A 22410-nucleotide genomic window follows, 5' to 3' on the forward strand; every position below is an offset into this window, starting at 1 on the left:
TTCTAAACTGAGGACCTGATGGCTTTGAACTTTTCTTGTCCATCTTCCATTGGTTTTAATTTTGCACTCCAGTATGAACACCCATCTCAACCCAAGGATCACCACAACATGATCTAACACACCTACACCTTAGTTCACAGATTCACTTTGTCTAGGGTGCATTTCTGAGATTTCACACAACCCAGGATTCAAATCATGAATACATAATGGGCTTGGATTTACAAGATTATAAATGAAATGTGCTCTATTTGGAAGCAGCAAGCCCCCCGTCCCCTTTTGACGGCTTGTGTGTGAGACTTTAAATCATCAAACTGTAAATTGTTATTGATCCCTTTACCCCTGGTCCTAAAGTGTATATTTATTTTCTGACTCTTCTTACATATATTTTTTGTTTGCTTGCACTGCTGTAACTGGAGCCTTGTCGTCTCGTCTCTCTATATCAGGGGTCCCCAATCCCAGTCTACGAGGGCCGGTGTCCCTGCAGGTTTTAGATCTCACCCTGGGTCAACACACCTGAATCACATGATTAGTTCATTACCAGGCCTCTGGAGAACTGAAGACATGTTGAGAAGGTAATTTATCCATTTAAATCAGCTGTGATGGATCAAGGACACATCTAAAACCTGCAGGGACACCGGCCCTTGTGGACTCGGATTGGGGACCCCTGCTCTATATACTGGACTGTATGTAGCAGAGATGACAATAAAGTTTACTTTGACTTCAGCAGCAAGCAGGCGCACCGAGGGCTCTCGCGCTCACTTTTCGTGTATAGAATTTCGAAAAAAACATTAGTGCAGATTATAAGTCTGTATCATAATGTCTGGTGTTTTCGTGTTTGTTGGTTTATTTTTATTTTGTTTTACTTTGCGGGTTGTTTATTAGATGCTGCTCCAGCCGGTCAGAAAATCCCCCGCCGCCCTGCCCTCTCCTCTCTGCGCCGCAAGCAGCAGGTGCACCTCGTAAACGAAGGGCGCCCTTACTCCCAGCAAATTGGCGATAGAAAACCGATCGGTGTCTATGCCATTCCCAATATGCGCTGGCTGACGTCGGGGCAGCATGAGTACAAGCATTTATTTTTTTTTTTGTCGATGCCCGTGATGCCGCCCCCCACCAAGATGCCGCCCCGGGCAACCGCCCGTATCTAAAACCGCTACTGGCTGTTACTTGTAACGCCGTTATTCCCATCACCGCTAATCATATTATATTAACTACAGTGCAACATACAAACATTGTGTCCTCAAAGCTTTATCACTGAAAGAGTCTGTAAAACTATATTACGTACAGATTTACAAACAAAGTCTGAAAGTATAGCTGCAGAGAAAATTTGAGGGTTAAAACTTCAGAAACCTCTTAAAGTTAGGTTCAATCAGCCAGAATTAAAGCTGTGGATTTCAGGCTTGAGGAAAGTCTGTTTAAAAAAGCCAGACCAAAAATCTGCAAACTCTTTGATGAATATGGAATTTGGCATCATTACAATCAAAATTCAAAAGTAGTTGTTGCATTGCTTTTTCATGCAATGCAAATTCTAAAAATCCAATCTGTCTGTAAAAGGTCTGCACTTTTATTAACCTGAGCTACGTTTTACAAAGCACTTTATAATATGTTCTCATTCATCTACCTGTCATCCAGAGTAACCGGTGGTTCAGTGTCTTATCAAAGGATACTGTTAAACTGCTGAGCATCAAAAACCTTTGATGAATGGATAACCTGGTCTCACCCCTGAGCCTTTATTATACTTCTTTTACATTTTTTTGACTGTTGTACTACCAGTATCAGTCCAGCTGGGATGATTTTGATCATTTTGCGGTTAAAGCAGTGATGCTGTGTAGACCCAGTTTAGTTCTAACTTTTTCTGTGTTTATGTATGGACCATGTGACCCACCTCCAACCTTATATATTGACTTAAGACCAAGCAAGACCAAGTTCTTGGAGGTATTTTATATTTTCTAAATCTGTCATAGAGACTGGGGACAAAACCACGAGACAGGAATTAGGATCTTGGACACTGTATGTGGACTTCTGAACTATTCCTGAGGTTCATATTATTATTTGACCAATGATAGAAGTGCAATAATCACTAACACTTTCTTTGATTAATTTATTTTTTGTGACAACAACCCTGCTTTTAACAGTGAATCAGCCCAAGCAGTTGCAGGAAGGATATGGGATGAGTTTAGGAACATAGTCTTCTTTTACAGACAAGTATTATATTGGATTAAATGAAGCAAGCTAGCTTTTTAACTTGACAACTTGACAATAATATCTAGTAAGGGATTACATTTGCTTTAGATTTCTTCACAATTTTTGTAAAAAACATTTTGAGAAAACAACTGGAGCCTTGATTCTGTAGAGTATAGTTATATAGAAGGAAACATCTGGTTAGTGCAGAAAATCTCTACTGTAATTTATGGTTATCTATCCATAAACCGTGTATTATTGAGTCTTCAGGTCCAACTGATAACAATGTCTCTGAAATAAATGCTTGTTCTCTTTATATATTCTAAAAAGCGAAACTCCTTTACTGACATCTACCTTTACGATGAAGAATAAAATCAGTTGCAAAAAGGAGTGTATTTCAACATATATGCAGGAGATAATCAGTCATTTATGATGAATTATACATCACAAGTACATTTCCTATTTTTAAGCTTCAAAACCTCCAGGGTATTTTGTCATCTGTTCTTTTCAGATGCGATGAAATTTGACACACAAGTGCAACTTTTCATGTAGAACAAAAATATTTCATTAGCTTTTCTACTATATTAAAAGCAGTCATTACTGAGGTTAACTTAGGTTAGCGTCACATTACTGAAAGTGTCAATCAGTGTAAAAGTGTAAAAACCTATTGTGTAACATGGTCTGGCCTTTGTAGGAGTATTTACTTAATTAGAAGTGTTTTGGTACGGACTGGTCTAGATGTAAATTAGAATTGCAGGATGGTTGTGAAGCACCCCGTGAGAGTATTCGTCTGTCAGGTGTCACTATGCTCTCTCAATCTGACAGAATCTTTCTCTTCTTTTTCTCCTTCTCTGAAACAGACCAGAAGACTTCATCTTGGTCTCTGTCTCGAAAGTTCAATGAAGGCAGACGCCTCCCTCCATCCAGGAACATGAAGGGCTTATCGGGCAGCCGCTCCCAACATCAGATTCCTCTACCCCACGGCTTGGACTATGATCCCCACGTCCATGACATCCACACTCACCATGGCGCTGACTCCCGCCACCCATCCTACCTGCTCAGCCCCACAGAGAGCTGCCCTATGGACTTCCACCACCGCTACTCACCACGCAGCTCCATCCACTCCGACTGCATGATGATGTCCCCTGTCATGATGCCCCCAGCTGCTGCATCTGACCACATCTCCAGTAGCACCTTCCCCAGAATGCACTACAGCTCTCAGTATTATGACTCAGCCACACGGGACGACTGCGCTGCCATCACAGCCTCCGCCACATCCCCAGCTGTTGCGGCTGCAGCAGCTGCAGCAGCTGCCTCTTCCCACCATGCTGGCACCAAGAGCAACCGCCTTCCTGCTAATCTCCTGGACCAGTTTGAGAAACAACTGCCACTGCACCGTGACGGCTTCCACACTCTACAATACCAGCGCACCTCCACCACCACCGAGCAACGCAGTGAGAGTCCCGGCCGCATTCGACACCTTGTTCATTCAGTCCAAAAGCTCTTCACCAAGTCCCACTCCCTGGAGGGATCGTCCAAGATGAATGGCACAAAAGGTGACATTGTAGGAGGGGGTTATCACCATCATGGCCACCACTCCACAAAACACGGTAGCAAGAGGAGCAAGAGCAAAGAACGTAAGCACCGCTCTGGTGGCTGGTGGAGCTCAGATGACAACCTGGATAGTGACAGCACCTATCGCACACCCAGTGTCATGTCACGGCACCATGGGGAACATGTCGGCCACTACCACCCAGATTCCATGCACAGCCACCACTTTGGAGACCTGTCACTCAAGACCTCAAAGAGTAACAATGACGTCAAGTGCTCAGCGTGTGAGAGTATGGCCATGGGACCCGAGGGCAAGTTCATGAAGAGGAGCTCCTGGTCGACTCTAACAGTCAGCCAGGCCAAAGAGGCCTACAGGAAGTCATCGCTTAATTTAGAGAAACCCATGATGTACACGGACCTCAAGTCATCGCGGACATGTCATTACCTGCAGGTTAGTAGTACCTTTTTTTGGAAATATATGTCCTTAAAGTACAGACAAATTTGATTAGTGGCGTATTGTACTGAGCTACTGAAATACATGTTTTTGTGTGCATCGGTGTATATGCTATGGCTGGTACACAAACACTGATTTCATTCCATACCATGCAAACAATTCTGACTGGCATTGATCAGCTGCTAGTTTATGTCCACGTATAAGTCATCCTTTGCTTTCAGAATTAATGAAATCACAGAAGTTGTTTAATTTAGTTTGAAGCAATAACAGGATGTTTCCTTCCAAGTTTTGTGTTCTTCTAAATGTTTAATACTCAACTCTTTGGAAAAGGCCCACAAAAAATGTCTGAATATAGACTGAAAGGCCATTAAATGTGGAGATATTTGAAACGCCAACTATCAGATAATACAACAAACAATAACTAAGATCAATATCCACTCATCTCCGACACTGCCCTTCTCGATAAAATGCATTGATCGATTAGGAATCTAGACAGCAGGGTATTTGGAGTCTGCCTTTCTTTCTGTCATTCTCCAGAGGGCAATTACAGTGTCCACAAGTGTGAGAAGTCAATATATTTAACCAGGATTCCCTTTTGTGTGCTCACCTCAGGGAGCTATTGTCTATTAAGATATAGAGCTCGCCTGACTGAATCAATGTCATGGTGGAAAGCACTGAGAAGAACCACTGAGCTGAACTCCAGTGTAGGAAACACAAAGGCTGTGGTGTCTGCAAAAACAGCATATAGTGTGGCTTGAGTTGCTGTAGGAGCTGGTTCACCAGATTGGAAAGAGACATTACTTTATTCACAGATTTTATGCCCCATGCTTGCCTGTAACACTGTCACGAGTCACGAGACTAAAGTAAAGCAGTTAATCGAATTTCCCAGAGGAACCCACCCGAGGGATTAATAAAGTTCTATCTAATCTAATCTAAGCTACAGATAGTGACTTCTTCTAAAACGGTCAAAAGTCAAGTATTCAGTGTTTCAGCGATCTTTGAGTTTCTTTTAATTTTTAATACTAAGCACTTAGCTAATGCTCTCATCCACAGTGACTCACAGGCTACAGCATTAGAATATTAAGCTCAAAGTCCTGCTTTAAGTAGCTTTTAATGAAGGTGACTTAAGAATTGGAAATAATGATAAAAACAGTGACATGGGTAACAGTTGTTTCTGAAATGCCAAACAGATTTCCAATGGGTCGTCATTAGCATTACGATGCTTGTTGTATGCACATCTTGGGAAAAGCTGGCCTGGACTTTGATCAATCATGTTATGAAATGCTTGACTGTAATGTGAAAGAGAACAGCTGAAGTGATTGGCCATTATTAAAGCTATGCTTCCATATTACAGTTGTGCTTGTATATCACTCAATCTTGAAAATAGACAACTCCTTTAAGCCACTTTCAATGACAGCCATTATGAGAAAGTTGCAAACTGAAATATGTGCTTGCACTATAATCAACAATTACCCATGTTTTTTTACTCATGACATCAAATTTGAAGCGGCACTCATATAAACCCATAAATAGTTCTACCGAGTACCATATGCATCCCCTTCATTCATTTTGATGCTGTGTGAAATGCACAGTTACACACAGATACACAAACTGCAGTTATTTGTGTGTAATGGGTAGTCTCTGTCAATAGAGGGGCTCTCTCACTGGCATTTAACAAGCTTATATGTCAGCAGGCAGAGACCCTGCAGCTGCCACATGGGCACATTCAGCACTGAGCATGTCCATAATGAGAGCCTTATTCAGTGGAATCAATGAGCGGAGATCTGTAAAGGCGTTGTGGTGAACGCTCTTGGTGCCCATCTGATTTTATCTCTTTGATGTCTGGGTCCTTTAGGTCAATGTTCACTTGTGAGGAGGAGGACAGGCCTGCCTTAGGGAAGCTGACATAATCTTGTTTTAGCAAGTGTCACGTCTTCAGTCTGACCATCTAAGCCAACAAGGGTAGGGTGAAGCATATGTCAAAGAATATTAGAGGTTGAATCTACATATCATTTTAAGCCATTAAGAAAAATGCATACAGTGCTGTGCAAAAGTCTTGATTCACCTCTAGTTTCTTTACACTTCTTGTAATTTTTAAAAGCAGTCTCGAGCAATAGTTCTCCAGGTTTTCTTAAGGTCTTTGAAAAGTTTTCTTTGGACGTTGGTGGTTTTTTCACTCATTTTCAGTCCTGTCCTTGTAACCGACCACTTAACACTGACCTATGAATCGCTGAGACATAAAATGGACACCCGATTCCCGATGATGTTTAATCTGCCCTTAAAAACCTAATGAAACTGGAAAAGTGTAACGAAACAAGAAGTAGAAGGCAACAGAACAGTATCTGAAGGGCATGTCCTTAAGAAATAAGAAGAAATTCAGCAAAGACCTGACACAGGACCTGAGCGATGGACCCGGTCCTTCAATCTACTACTAACCATAGCCTCATCAGAAATGGTCTCAGTACAAGAAGGGCTCCTTCCCACCATATTTTTTAAAATCATAGTTATCCTGCTACCTTTGCATTTAAAAACCTTCAAATAGACTACGTCCACTCTCACCATTTCAAAAGCCAAAAAATAACTGGCTTACTCAGGCACAAAATTACAGGACCCGCACATTTACGAGCTAGAAATTGTTCTACCACATCCAACAGGTCAGTGTTGTTTTTCACTAGATGCAGTTTCACATCTGGTACATGGCGTTATGGAATTACTTTCTGCATCGAGAAGATGTTTTATCCCAGGGTTATTTTTGTACAAAGTGCCCACAGTGTAGTAGTAACTAATGATGGTGTAAAGCAGCTCATCTGTCTAGCTGCCTCAGAGGCACAGCTGAACAAGTTCTTTCAGGTATGGCATCAAATGAACACAGAAATAAGGTAATGCTAATGAGGTAGCGCACTGCTTCCATGAGTGATGACTGCCTTGTTAACAGCAGCCCCAGACGATCAATGGTTGTGCATTAGGAGGAAAATGAATCTTTTACTTTATTGCTGTCTTTAAGGCTGATTAATTTAGTTTCCAGGCATTTTATTCTATGCATGTGGGAATGGAAAATGTATTAGCCTGTGTTACACTTTTTGCTGATGGGTCTTTTTTTTCCCATGTTAACTTATGAGGTTACGCAGGTTTGCAACGTACCTACTGCCTTCATTTTTTTAGATGATAATGCACAAAATGTTATCTTATATCACAATATTAGGTAACCGAACAATCATCTCTCGTTTTCCTACGTGCTGTTGTGGAGTTTAGTGCTGAGGCAGTGAGACATGCTGCGCAAAAGAAATTCATTGTGTTTTGGCTTCAAATCGTAGCATATGGTTTAAAAGATTCAGAACGTGTTTTATGTTGACTACAAAAACAGTTGAGGAATACATCTGAGCAGAATACTTTACACTAAGGATGATGAAGCCCAGTTGGTCCTGCTTTAATCATCTGTAAATCCTCCTACTTTTTACTATGTGCCACCTTCCATACAGAAGAAAAAAGCTTTATATAAGTGCCTTATGCTGTTGAGTCCCTCACCTGTCGCCACTGAGCACAAGGGCTGTCGAGTAAGAGAGGATATTGGGTGCTAAAGAAAAAGATTATGAGGGGAAGAGATGAAGAGATGGGCAGCGAGAACAGACAGCGAGAATGGAAGTGATAGAGAAAGCATTATTCCACCTCCAGGAGAAAAAAAGGGGTGTGAGCCACTTTCTTTTCTGTGAGAGCAGTTCAGCACTTGTGGCAGAGAAACAGCCACGCTGTATGACTGGCTAAAGTGAGTAACTGGCAGAGCATGAAGAACAGTCCTGCGCCTGGGCTTGTTGTTCCAGGAGCTAAGACTGGTCTGTCCACTGGGACTACTGCTAGCTGCACCACACACTAACACTGCTGTACTTGCTACATGCCTGATCAATACGCTGTTAGCAGAATCAGTGTGTGACACACAGAGATGGTAATGTGTTACTGTAATCCGATTACTTTTTTCAAGTAACGAGTAAAGTAAGGGATTACTATTGCAAAAACGGTAATTAGATTACCGTTACTTTCCCGTAGGAACGCTGCGTTACTGCGTTACTAAAAACCGTGATTTTTTTTGCGAGAATGTCTCATGACAGTGACGTACGCGAGTGCGACGGTCGTGACAACAGCTGTGTGCAGATCAACAATGGATCATATATCGAGTACGGGAGAGAGTATGAGCGTGCAGCGTTTAAAGCGTGGAAGTACTGACCTTATTTTGAGTTTGATTCCATAAAAAGTGACAAAAACATTAGCGTCCATTAGCATTGTGCGTGGGAAGTAAACATCTTTTTACAGCGAAAAAAACCCCTAAACTTCCAAGCAAGCTCCGAGTGCTACCACGTAATGGGAAATTCACAGAGAAACTGCCGTATCCTTCCACTGACCGCTGCGGCACACCTGCACCAGGGTAAACCTCCGCCTACCCAACTCCTGCTTTACAGGTGAAAATAGAGCAAAAGGACCGCTAGTCTTTGATTTTATTTATTTTCTGCTGTGTTTTACTTGCATCTATTTGAAAGAGTGAGTGTAAACACAAAAAAAAATATTTTATGTGCTGGAATGTGCAGAAAATAGGTTTAAATGTTAAACAAATTTCTTCCAGTCAGAGAATGTTGCATATAATTAAATTTTTGCTTGATGCATAAAGTTAAAAGATTAAAATTAATAAAATTATAAAAGTTTTAAAATGAGACTTTTCCATTTGATTACATTTTGTATGATGGATTATGCAGAAAAAGTAGAATTGGGCTGAAAGATCTATCGCTTTATCACCTCTTCAGGTTGTAAATCGTGTTTTTAAAAAGTAACTAAGTAACTAAGTAATTAATTACTTTTGAAAATAAGTAATCAGTAAAGTAACGGGATTACTTTTTGGGGGAAGTAATCAGTAATTAGTTACTGAGTACTTTTTTCAAGTAACTTGACCAACACTGGTGACACATGGCCACTGTAGCTGTCCATCTTCATAAGAATTAAACCAGGGTGCAATTGAAGAACCCATGAACCTTGTTTTTAATAGTATCAATCTGATACTGTAAGCTCAAACATACACTGTGTATTCAACCCAACAATAACAGATAATCATTTTTGAAGAGTTGAACTCTATAATTTCTGTTCTATCAAAATCACTAAATCAGCGCAATTATTATGTGTAGACATCTGCAGCACTGCACAGCACAGTGTAGAGTAATTAGAACGGAATCACTTACTCACTATGCTAATCTTGATGCTGCTGTGTTAAGCAAAGTCCCTGTTTATTGTACTTATAATTGAAACACTGAAACCAATTTATGCTACATATATATAATGTTATGGCTATGAGCATCTAATACATACAGTCACATGAAAGAGTACAGCCTTTCTGCTTCCATAGAAATCAGGGGTGTACGGTAAGTAGCAGCCAAGTGCTGCTAATCGAATGCACTTAATTAACTGATCATCAGCAAGTGGGACCACCTTTGTTAAAGCAGAAGTTCTGCTGGTCTGGAGCATTCAGGTGTGTGTTAACACAATGGCATAATATTCCTAGCGGTGGATGTCCCCATGTTCCCAAGTGCACCAGCAAATCTACAGCATAATGATGGAAAAAGAAAAGAAACAAGGTGTTGCAATATTCTGGTTAAAATCCAGACCTCAGTCTGATTGAAATGCGGTGGCGGGACATTAAGAGAGCTGTACATAAGCATTTGCTTGCACTGAAGCAAAACTGTAAAGATGCGTCGGCCAAAATTCCTTCACAACGATGTGAGAGACTGATAAAGTCATACAGAATACAATTACTTCACCGATTACTGCTGCTAACGGTGGTGCCACAAGCTACTGGTTCATGGGGTGTAGTTTGTTTTTCACAGGACTGCATAGAATACTGTCAGCCTTTCTTTTTCACATGACTGTACATGAGTGTTCATTATTTTTGTCGTTTTTAATCACATTTGCCTTACAACTTATTCTGAGCTGCAGTATGCCAAAAGCTTATTTTGTGTTTATTTGGCTGACAGTCAAAGCTAATTGAAGAGCATGTATGTTTTTGTATTAGTAATACTACAGTGATGACAGTATGCTGACTTAAAAGTTACAGCCCAAGCCTCAGGGGTATGATTGGCTGCCTTTTCTGTGCGTGCATAAAAATACATACTGATTCCTTGCCAAATGTGTTCATTTGCTTCCCAAAAATCCTTTAAATATGGCCACATTTTGATTTGCATTATGAGCGATTTGCTAAAAAGGATGCTGAACCCTGTCCATTCAACTGAATGTTGACCGTGCGGATGTAAAGTGCCATTTTACTTTACTTCTAAGAAATGTGATAATGAATTTCACTCCGTAATTTAGTGATGGGCTGGGGAGTTTTGGGCTACCTAAACATTTATGAATGGAAAAAAAGCAGTGTGAACAAGCGTTTGCCCTCTTCCTGATTTCCTAGTTTTATTTGTCACACTTATGTGTTTCAGATCAAACAAACACATTTTAATATTAGACAAAGATAACCAGAGTAAATACAAAATGCAGTTTTTATGATTTAATTGATTAAGGGAAAAAAGTTGGTCCTGTGTGTAAAAGTAATTGCCCTTCTTGTTAAATCATGACTATTTCTCATATCTCTATATATGTTTATGTGGGAAAAAATCCCAATATATGACCATGTTCAATGTCACTTAAATCACCTTTCTTCCTGAAGCTCAGTTTGAACTCCAATAGGACATTTCATGCCTAAATACACCGAACTGCACTGAGTTGGCTGATTGTATATTTATGTTAACAAGCAGTTGAACAAGTCCACGTAACAAAGTAACCAGTTATTATTTCTTAATCAGCCCAAAATTAGGTACAGGTGGAGACCAACGTTTGTACACTGCTGTGAAACCACTTGGATAAATCTTTATAATTATTAAAAAATTTGCTTTATGTTACGGTCTCACAACTTTATATTTTCAATGATAACATCCTTGGCATCACTGTGATACACAATTCCTTTACTTGATTTTTCCATTTAGGTTAAAAAAACACATAGCTGATACACTTTTCACACTTATATGGGTAATTTTCAAGCTGTATTTGCGAATATCTTTCATTTACACAACCCTGTCAAAGCTGTATATTTTGTACATGGCTAAATATTGCTATAGTACTCATCATCGTTTTATCACAGACTTGCAGGAATAACAAGTAATATCCTGGACTACTTCGACCTAATTGTTATAAATGTCGGTATTGTATTAAATGTAGGTGTGCCATCTTCCACAGGTGCCCCAAGATGAGTGGAGTGGATACCCAGGTGAGAAGGATGACGAGATCCCATGTCGGCGGATGCGAAGCAGTAGCTATGTTAAAGCAATGGGAGAGGTGGATGATGAAAGTGGGGACTCTGACACCAGCCCTAAGACCTCTCCACAAAAGACCATTCGGTCAGATGCTCTTGTCCTCAAATCAGCCATGCAGAGACCCCATTTAGACTCCCACAGGTAGGCCTGGTTGCCTAACGTATTGACTTAGTGTGCCCACGGCAATGCTGTGTATTCATTTAAATATTCCAGTTTTTATCATGGGTTCACTAAGGTCTTACTCAAAAAAAGGTAAGATGATGCACTGTGATTCATTTCCCTTTTATTTCACAAGTTTCAAATATTTACATGACAAAACCAACGCTCATCAATAGCAGTATCTCTGGTGTTGCTTCAGGGTCAACCAGTTGAGCTGCTTGGATTTCAGTGTTAATTGTTGCTTGGCTAGAATTTATTGGAGTCAACGCTGAGGACACAAGTTGTTTTTTTTCATACTTCAATACAAGTGGAAAGTTGGGAGTTTTGATGCAACACTTGCTGCTAACAAAATGTTGCTGCATGCTGTGTTTAGTTGGTGCTCAAAGCAAGAACATTCAGAGTCGTCTATATAAATAAACAGTCTCACTGCTCTGCCTACATGCTGTCAAAGTAAAATTGCTGTTTGTTAATGCTGCTTTTTGTTAAGCTGTCCCTGAGAGATATGACTAAATTGAACAGTCAGGTGATTTCAAGTGAAGTTACTTTGGAAAACAATAGTACCTTTGTTGGCTTGTATGGTTGGTGTGGTTGGCTCTTTTTTGGTCTTAGGCATTGCCTGCCAAGCACTGTATTTCTACAACTGTTTCATGGGTCAGCTGCAGCCGTGCTCTGGTGATTGCTGTGGCACCAACTGGTTTTGAGTTTGATATAAATTTCTGATATACCATACACAAACACTGCATCGCCGCATCACGCTATTGCTGACAATTCTGTCAAAAGAAGAAAGAAAGAGAGCCGGTTCAAATGCAGGAGAGGTGACACATGGAAGGGCATACGTTAAAGTTAACACTGCTTGATGAAAAGCCTTGGGGGAAGTGACGGGTTTGTTCTGTAACCCAGCCAAGTGTGGAGTATATATGTCTGTGTTTTGATCCTAGACAGACTTTGACAAAGGGAGAGCATGCAATCTCCACATAGAAAGGCCCCAGTCGACCTGTGGAGCCAAACCCAAGACCCTCCTGCACTACTGTGTTGCCTTCACAATTACAACAAACCTTAATTATTGACAGTTTTACCATTCACTTTCACTCTAATGTGATCTACTCATTAATATAAATGTGGTAAATAGTATTTTGTTGATAATTATTCTAATCAGGGTTAACATACAAATAACATGTTGCAAAAGGTTCTGCACTAGACAAATTGAGATTAATTATCCAGATGATTTGTGTGATGTTACTTTTTAAAGCACAGTGTACATCAGTTGGCTGTTTTAGAACAGATAGATTTCGCTTCTCAGGATCTTACCACCTCCATTTAATGATTTCCTAATGATCTCTCGCTGGTAAATGGTGACCATGTGTATCTTTTTCATGCTAAACCAGAACAACATACAGAGTGTTTTTTAATTGGCGTATTCGTGATGTCATTGCTCTACCTAAGCTAAAACACAGCTTTTCCCCCCAATTTATTGTTCTCTGTGACTGTTTGTTTTCAGGCACTGTGACTTTCAAACGCAGCCAAATTCTTGAAGCTAGGGAGCAGTCGTGAATCCGTCATCTCTACTGCCACTGAGTGCTAATTTTGTTACCATCATCTCAGTGGGGAACTGATCACTTTTGCTTTTGTCCACAAACAAAACAGCTCTTATGTTTTGTTTATCCTCTGGTGGAGAATGTAATAATCTCTTACTGTAACTCCATGCTGTCACTGTTTCCCTAATAAGAGCCACAGCCTAGCTATGCATGCTCTCTATGATTTTGGGATGAACGAACTACTGTTTTATCATGGAACTAGAGGATATTTAAAAATGAGAGGGGTGAGGGGGTATCATGTAGAAGTGAGAGGGTAGAAGTTCATTTTCATTTAATCACAAACAAGGCCGTGCCAACAGATGCTAACCAGCGGATTTATAAACTACAGTGTGTTCCAGATGTTACCTTTGTGGCTTTTGAACTGTGAAATCGTGTCTGTCCCTGCCCCCTGTCCTTGTTCAGCCAGGGCTACCACTTGCAAACCACAAGAGATATACAGCCCCACCCTAGTGTCACGCTGGACCCCGCCACCTTTCATCCCCCGCCCTTCCGCTCTCGCAACCAGAGCTACATGCGCGCCGTCAGCACCCTCAGTCAGGCTAGCTGCGTCAGCCAGGTGAGTCTCAAACACATGCATTACACAGAAGCAACACCTGGACACATCACTGAGAGCTTATATCAGTTTGTATGTAGTAGCACTGTGCTGAGGACAGCACAGAGGCACTAAGCACCCAAGGGAGGTCCCCTGATTATTAGATTGCAGAGCAGGGGTGTCAAACATAAGGCCCAGGAGCCAGAATCAGCTGGGCAAAGACTCCAATCCGGCCTACTAGATGTCTTTGGAAAATATGAAGGAGGGCTTGAATTATGGACTTTTCACTGTACTTTCATAAGTGTTACTACTACAATTAAGACCTCCCACTTGGTCATTAATACCACACTAAAGTCAATAAGTTGTAGATAAAAAAATAAACTTACATTCGCTATCTACTATTTACTGTAGACTAATGGGTCTATAGTGAGTTAACAAGAAACTTCTGTTTTATATTTACAGGGAAGTCTGGGAAATTAACTACTAGAATTTTTCCTGTGATTTCTTTCATTAACTACAGCACAATTTCTTTATTATGTACAAAAAGACACATGCTGTTGAATTAGACTTCTTTATCTAATATTAAGATACCTCAGGGATTAAATGTGTTGTTAAATCTCTTTACAATGACAGAAAGGGGCATTTCACTGGTCTGGCCCAATTAAGTTCAAAGTGGGCTTTGTGTGGCCCACAATGTAAAGCGAGTTTGACATCCCTGTTGTAGACAAAGCCTTGGCTATATCAGTCAAACGAAATTGGAATAACTTATTGCTTTTACTGTTTGGGTACAGATGATTTATCTGAAAGCTTATGTCCAGGCACAGTCCAACATGGTTTACAGTTTGTTTCTGAAGTGTTATCTGCTCATAAAAAAAAATGTGAAATTACACATAATTATTAAATTAGGACATCAGTGTCACATCAGCAAGTTTGCATCTTGATATCTGGAACAGGCTACTGATACACAGTTAATGAGCCTAGTGTTGTTTTAGCATGCCAACTCGTTTGTTTTGGTTGACAGGGCTTTTTTGTCACCCTCGAGCAATACACTACAGTACTAGTGTAGGCCTGGAGATGAAATAAATACACGTTTTGAACCAACATCATCATTCAAATAAATTCAAATTCAAATACCTTCTTCTCCTATGAATCTATACATTTGGATAAATTAAGTCCGTTTGGACCTCCATGGTGGCTTAAGATGTGGTTACTGCTGCAAGATCTGAGACACATCCACCATTGGACCTTCAATACGTACATGGAGTAACAATGAGGAGAGATTTTGGCTAAAACACAGGTTGAAAAATCAGTTTACACCCTTACGTGCTAACACCTAGTTTTCCATTACTGGAAAAGGTCTAATTAATAGCAAATCATTCCCGTTTTTAAATAGTAAAGGCTAAAGTAATAATGAAAAGGCAATATTATCTCAATAGTACATCAACATTTACAAAAAGTGTTAAATAATTCAAATATAAACAAAAGTATGCAGCCAACACAATTTGTATCACTAAAAGAAGAAGCTATTTTTATCTCTTCCCTCGTTCACAAGGAGTTTCCACAACAGGTAAACTCCACATGTTTGATTTGGCAGAGTTTTCGTGCCAGATGTCCTTCCTGACGCAGCCCCAAAGGGATTTGTGTCTCCTCGTAGGATTGAACTGGGGATCTATTGGTGGTTAGGCAAATGCTTTAACTACTACACTACAGAGACACGTTCAGCACTTAGCTGTAAAATAACATTTCCCTTTGATGAGTACATGATTTTCACATTAACAAATTAATCTTGTTACACAGAGCAGTTTATTGTACTTCTAAGCTCTTCCACGACTTATGAGATATCTTCCATCTGTTAGCATTCAGTATACTGTATAGAACGTCTTTTGTGATCAATTTATTGCTTTATAACTCAAACTGGCTATTTTTCTTATTGTTTTTTTGTTGTCATCTGAATTTTTTTTCCCCCATTTGATCTGACATTTATTCAGTTTAAGGTCGAAACTGACAGCGGCGTTTCCTTATGCTAACACTCCTTCATATTTGCTGTGCAAAGGGGAAGAATCAAAGTGAGAAAGAGAAAGGAAGAGGAAAAATTAAGGACTGCTATTCCTGTTTTTGTCTCTCAGGTGAGTGAGACTGAGATCAATGGCCAGTTTGAGTCAGTTTGCGAGTCCGTTTTTAGTGAAGTAGAATCCCAGGCCATGGAGGCCTTGGACCTGCCTGGTTCGTTCCGCACTCGAAGCCACAGTTACCTCCGTGCAATTCAGGCTGGTTATTCCCAAGATGACGACTGCTTGCCTTCAATGACATCCTCCACTGTCACTTCAACTCTCAGATCCACAACAGGTAAAACAATCCCCCCCCTGAATAAGAGAGGGCTTAGATTACATATCTTCATATATCCTATACATGCGCACAAACTTGACATACCTAAATATGTACAGTGGGGAACCCTTGAGCTTCAGAGATGCCGGGCTGAATGATTCCAGTTATTTTCTTTGGAAGCTATGGTGTACGTGTGTTTGTTTTTTTGCCACTGCATACTCCCAGTTGTTTAGATGGACCTGCTTGTGTGTTACGTTGCATGAGTCATGCATCATTAGCCAAGCTTCTGATTGGTCAGTTGTGGTGTTGCCGAGCTTTAATCTAGGATAGGGGTGGGAGAGCTACATTTTAAACATTAAGATGGCAACACATGGCCATAGTACACAGTATAATAACACAGCACAGCCGCATTACATGGCATGCCTAAAAGGAACAGACCCGAACCAAAGCATGTTAAAGTGTGGTGTTATTTATGTATTATGAAAAGCGTGTGAGTTACTTAGGGAGGGGTGAAAAACAAAATGGGCCAGGGGGCAGGGGAGCAGTAGGTCACTGATATACTTGTTTGAGAGGACACACTGGACAAAGCATTCACCTGTACTCCCCATTAGCACAAACTTTGTAACGGACATTGCAATTGGCTACATAAAATAAAAAAAATGTTAAAAAAAACCCCCAAAACAAACAATTTAAGGTAAGTCAACAAGCTTTAGCAGCTAGTACATATGCACACCTACATGCTGGTTGCACAAAGAAACTACACTACACATGTTAGAGTTTGAAAGAAAAAAACTTTACTAACAGTATTGTTGTACTGTGTTGCATGAAACTTGAGTTAATGCTAACAAGTGTCCCAATGAATGATATGTCAATGTAAAAATGCAATAATTTCAAGGTTTTTTGTGACACAGTTCAAACAATATGTCCCTTTATTTAGCATTTCAGGTTCTTTGTGCAAGCACAGTCTTTCCGGTAACTCCCTCACTGAGTGTATTTGGTGTTTGCCTGCAAGAGTAAAGCTATGAACCCTATTGAAACATTTTTTCTCTCTAATTACATGCATTTTTTTAATATTATGGATTACCTGGATTTTTACTGTTTTTGTACACTTTTCTGTCAATTTAATATTGGAGACATTTGCAGTTTTATTCATTTTGTTGCCTTTGTTTTCTTGTTGAATCTGGACTTTTGTTTTTGTTTTTTATCCTTTCATTCTCAATTGGGTTTCCATCTACGATTTCTACGATGTGACAGAAGTACTGAGGACAAAGGAGTGTTCTCCAATCCCACCGTCTTATTTGCTTAACGCTATTCATTTAACTCTGCTCCAAATCTGTCAGCTCAACATGGGCGAAAACAAGCAGTTGACTGTACATTATGTTCTGAAATTGTATTACCAAGATTAGCATAATGCATCGATTACAACATGCAATATAAGACTGTAGCAGTTCAGAGAAAGGACTCCCTGGATGCTGATAAAATATACAGTACTGCCACCTCCCATACAACCCGTACTGTAAATATTACTTGTTTTTGGGATGCACTATAATTATGCGTGAATAGTGGCCATAAAATAAAATAAAATAAGAGAGAATCGCTTATTCATGGAATCCTGTTTTTATGTTAGTCTTCAGTACTAGATTATTACTATTATTATTAAACTGTAAGCAACTTATGACCCAAACCCTGAGGCTAGTGGGCCATTGAGTGGGGAAGGGACCCCATGGTGCTCCGTAGGGCAGACGAACAGCAAACCCCTCTCCATTTGACCATCCACCTCTTGAAGGATAACCAAGGGGAAAGAACAACTGGAGGCATCAGTGATGATTGTTGCAGGTATTTTAATGTTGACACGCATACATATATCTATGTATATGTGTGTTTTTGCACTGCCTTCTCAGTAAAAAATAGCAGATAAAGTTTATATGTAGTTGGTAGAAATATCGCCTTATGTTATCCCAAGTAGCAAACATGGTGTCAAACAACTCATAAAACCTCAGACATGTTGATTTATTTTTAGAGCACTGGTAATGCTGAATATTGATTACAGTGATGAATGTGATGCTGGCTTTTGTGAGTTGTTTACCACGTCTCTATTTTAAGTGTTCTTAGACCACATTGTAAGTGTAAATGTATGCGGTATGTTCTGCCCAGACTCTTCAGAATGTTTTCATGCTTCAGCATAAAATAGCAGTGAATGTTATCGCATTGCCACTGTCTCCAATCATTTGTGAGCGCAGCATCTACCTGTTGTACATGTGTGAACTTTTTTTCTTTTCTTTCATGAAAATCTGGCTTCTTTTCAAAAGGCCACTTGTGGCAGAGTCTAACTCTTGGCAGTGATTTTGTCAACTGTCTTGGACTGTGGGATTGCAGCCTCTCCCTGGTGCAGCCCTCACCGGGTTTGAATATTTCACATGGTCTAAATCAGCCACCTTGGACCTGATATGTTCAATAGGGTTCATATCTGCTTCTTGTGATTCTTCTACTCCCTTTGCATCTTTTCTTTTGCACAAAATTGCACAAATTTTAAGTAAGTCAGAAACATTTGACATGGTTTGAGAAAGGGTTCTCAGAAAAAAAAATGAATCTATGATTTGATAATGATTGATGTATTTCATGTTTAATTCCACTCTTTGTTGTGCTGTGCAGTGAAAAGATGGAAAGAAGCCTTGAGATGACTGAGAAGGCAGTGTAAAAACATTGTGAAAAGCCTGCAGTATGTGAGTTAGGTCATAATCGTTGCCTTTGTGGAGTAAGAGAACTGAAAAGCACATTTCAGTAAAGGTGCATTTTTAAGCAGGTTTTGGCTGACCGATATTCACCTACATCTTAGCCGTGCACATTTCTAATGCTTGTGGTGGGTGCAGACGCGTTACTTAACGTTAAACCTGTCAAACCAAATGGGAAATCAATAGATCAGAGCTTGTACATCTTTGGAACTTTCCACTCACATACTGTATGTTTTCCATAGATATGTGTTATACTGTAGATCAGAATCCCAGTCAAATCCCACTCCAGCTGTTCTTTTCACCCTGAATGTCCTTCTGTTTGCATATTCACATTTTTCTTCCAGAGGGATATGATGTATTGGATGGAACATCCTTACTAAATGATGACATGATCGAGGATGATGATGGTGCTAGCTCCTCTGCCTATGCGGAGCTCGAGAGGCTAGAGAGAGAAACTGCTGCTGCACGCAGCCAGCACAGTACTAGCTCCACGGTAACAGCCATCTCGATCCCACCGGCACCTCCACCTTCATACAGGGTCCCTACCGCCTCACCAATAGCCACCTCTGAGCAACCGGTTCCTCAGGCCATTCAGGCCTTTAAGGAGTCTGCTAACATGGTCGCTGCCTTCAACATGCAGTGGAAGGATGAAATCTCTGCAATGCGCTACGAACTAGCAGAGCTGCGCAGAGATGTCTGTGGGGAATTAAAAACTTTCAACAGCAACTTCTTCAACTTTACTCAGTGCTACAACATGTGGACTTTGTGCCGGGAGCCCTGCAGCGACAGCACCACACAAACAGATGACAGAGTTTCCATAGGAATTCAAGCAGGCTCAAGCTGGTCTGTACGACAAAACACAGAGGACAAGTCAGTGATGTGCCAACCCGAGCCAGCACCCTTCAGTATCATGGATTTGATGGACCCACCTCGAATTGAGATTATAGAGGGAACTCCTGAAAGCACGCCAGAGGGGTCAGGCAGCCCCGCCAGCCCACTTCCAATAGAGGATTTCCCATGGGAGATCAACAAAAAGCAAAAGGCTCATAAGCAGCCAGACACAACTGGCCACACAGGTGGTCACAGAAGCGCCAGTCTAGAACTGTGGAGCAGGAAGTACACCAGTGGGCCCATGCCATACCTTTCTATGTCATTTTAGCCATACATACATGTAATTGGAAAATGAAATAGGGAAAACGGGCTGAAAACCTGAAAATTCAGAAAAGGGGAGCAGAACCATGCTGTTATTAGATGTCCCTTTACGCTATGCAGACACAGAGTCTGTCATCTCTTGAACAGGTTTCACTATTGTTCAAGCAATCTTTTAACAAGTGTCTTGCTTAGCCATCGAACAAAGTAATTATTTTGTTTCACACCAGAATGAGGTGACATCATAATCTGAGGGAGAATGTGACTGATATTCAGATCCTCAAGTGCCAACGAGTGCAGCATCATCTTCCCTCCGCTGTCTTAAATACTCAAAAAAGCCAATTTAAGTAATCATGATTGGAAATTTGAGGTATATTTAACTATATAACTCAACTATCAGCCAATGTGAGGTGACGCATATCTCAGTCTGTTTCTGCACATGAATTTGAATAGCTCATGTTCATTCCAGTTTCTCTTCATGTAGAAACATTCTCTTAAGCACCTGAAAAAATACTGTGAATAACTTTATAAACCCTAGTTTTTTAATGAATGCATTAAAGATGAATACATTATTTAAGGATATATTGATATATAATTTATGTTTCAGTTATCGTGATCAAAGCATTCCTTTGCCATTGCCTTCTTCCATTTTGTAGCCAGTTCCAGTTGAAATGGGCATTTTTCTTTTTAATTTCCAACATATGAGCATATTTTCAGTGGTGAACTGATGAACCACGCAGCATAACGATCAAACAGTAGTTTAGGAAACAGCAGGTAGTGGTGAAAACAATCTGTCATAACCCTCATAAATTGTTTAAAAGTCCTATTCTCTGGAACACTGTATGGATTGCACTGTCTCAAAGCTCTGAGGACCTAGTCCCTGACCAGAATTGTTTACGATAAATTATTCTGATTGACTATGAAGTCAAACAGCCAGCAAAGCGTAAAACAGTAAAGGGGAATTCACAGAAATGATCAAGTTTGAATGTACTGGCTTCAACTCATTCCTGCACAAACTGCATTTATGTTGAAACTCTGTATATGTATATAAATGTATCATTTTGTAAATAGAGAAACTTATATTCAATACTTGTACTGTTTGCAGTTACAAACATACTGTGTTCTGAAAGCGCTGAGAGGGGTTAAAGTAGTAACTGGGTTTCTAAACCAAACACACGTTTACCAGTCTTCAATGTCCATCTTTATTTGTTTCATCCTGTTCATCACCCCACTGTTTTTTGCACATCATGATGAAGTCAGAAGTTCATAACAGTGTTTCACCTGTTGTTTTAAGTGAATGTTCTTCAACTGTTATGAAAAATGTCTTAACTAGTCACATTTATTTTATTTTAGCTCTAAAAAAACATATATTTGATCTAAATCCTATCATATTTCTCCAGTGATAAAATGCTGAGGCTGTTCATCACTATAACAGAGAAACACTGGTCCCTGTAAGTAGACAATCAGAGCCACTGAGGGCCTCTACCTCTTCGATATGTCCCCAGAGGTGCAGTATAGTGCCACTGAATGTACTAACACCGCCTCACTAGTGATGGCTTAGCTGGGCTCCTGTCAAGCCCTAATGGGTGGGAGCCCAGAATCATCTGCTCTATTTGGCTAACTGCTCATTCTGCCTCTTACTTATAAAATAATAGTTGCTCATTAGCCACTGATATTGCCCTCATCCCCTCCATTGTCACATTATACCTGCAAGGCATACCAAAGTTAATACTGAAAGGTGTGGAAAAAGAGTCCAACAGCAAACAAGTTTGACAGGACTTATCTTTGGACTGCAGCACAGGACCACAGGAAGCCTATATGTATCAAACCCCGACTGAAATGTGAACCTTCAGCAAGGACTTTAAATAAAGAAGAGGCATCATCTCTCAATTTATAAAGAGAGTGGTTCTTCTTCCTGTTTTGCACGACCCAAAAAAACAATATTCACAGAATAAAGCGGCATTTTGATAAGCTGACAGTTGTACAAAGGTGAATCAGAATTAATGTTGAAGCCACAAAAGGAGGAAGGCAGACATTTCCTTTTGAGTTTCTGCTGTAGGAGTATCCTACACCTGTTTCAGCAAGCTGTTAAACCTGAGCTCAAACACCTGACTAAATTTCAATCTGTAGATGGGGATGTTTGACAACAAGTCCAAAGTTGTGGTTTTATTAGGACATATACGGATGAGCTCAAGTGTATTGCTATGATTGTCTACTATTTGCAATACTGATTATACATTTTAAAACATTGTAACTTATTTAATTTAGCTTTAACCTAAACATAAGACGTTGAAATTTTCATTACAGACCATTACAGGTTGGGTTAGCATAATTAAATCATAAAATCATAAAAGATTACAGTGAAAGGCTTATGACTGTGACAACATTTAGCCTATAATCATTT

At 40.1% G+C, this 22410-nt stretch overlaps 1 protein-coding gene across 1 annotated transcript in view; it reads left to right on the forward strand.

The window, feature by feature from the left end:
• dlgap2b (discs, large (Drosophila) homolog-associated protein 2b) overlaps positions 1–22410 on the forward strand; it is a 110604-nt gene that overhangs the window by 58711 nt on the left and 29483 nt on the right. Inside the window, exons 2-6 of the mRNA XM_085433225.1 lie at positions 3039–4180; positions 11438–11655; positions 13671–13824; positions 15927–16146; positions 19202–20006. Coding sequence (XP_085289351.1) covers positions 3110–4180; positions 11438–11655; positions 13671–13824; positions 15927–16146; positions 19202–20006 — 2468 coding nt within the window. The 5' untranslated portion in view covers positions 3039–3109. The remainder of the gene's footprint in view (positions 1–3038; positions 4181–11437; positions 11656–13670; positions 13825–15926; positions 16147–19201; positions 20007–22410) is intronic.

Source organism: Copadichromis virginalis, linkage group LG15, assembly GCF_057382275.1.
Source record: "Copadichromis virginalis isolate Kocher_CV1m ecotype Utaka linkage group LG15, C_Virginalis_male_GT1.1, whole genome shotgun sequence".
In the NCBI taxonomy this organism is placed as follows: domain Eukaryota; kingdom Metazoa; phylum Chordata; class Actinopteri; order Cichliformes; family Cichlidae; genus Copadichromis; species Copadichromis virginalis.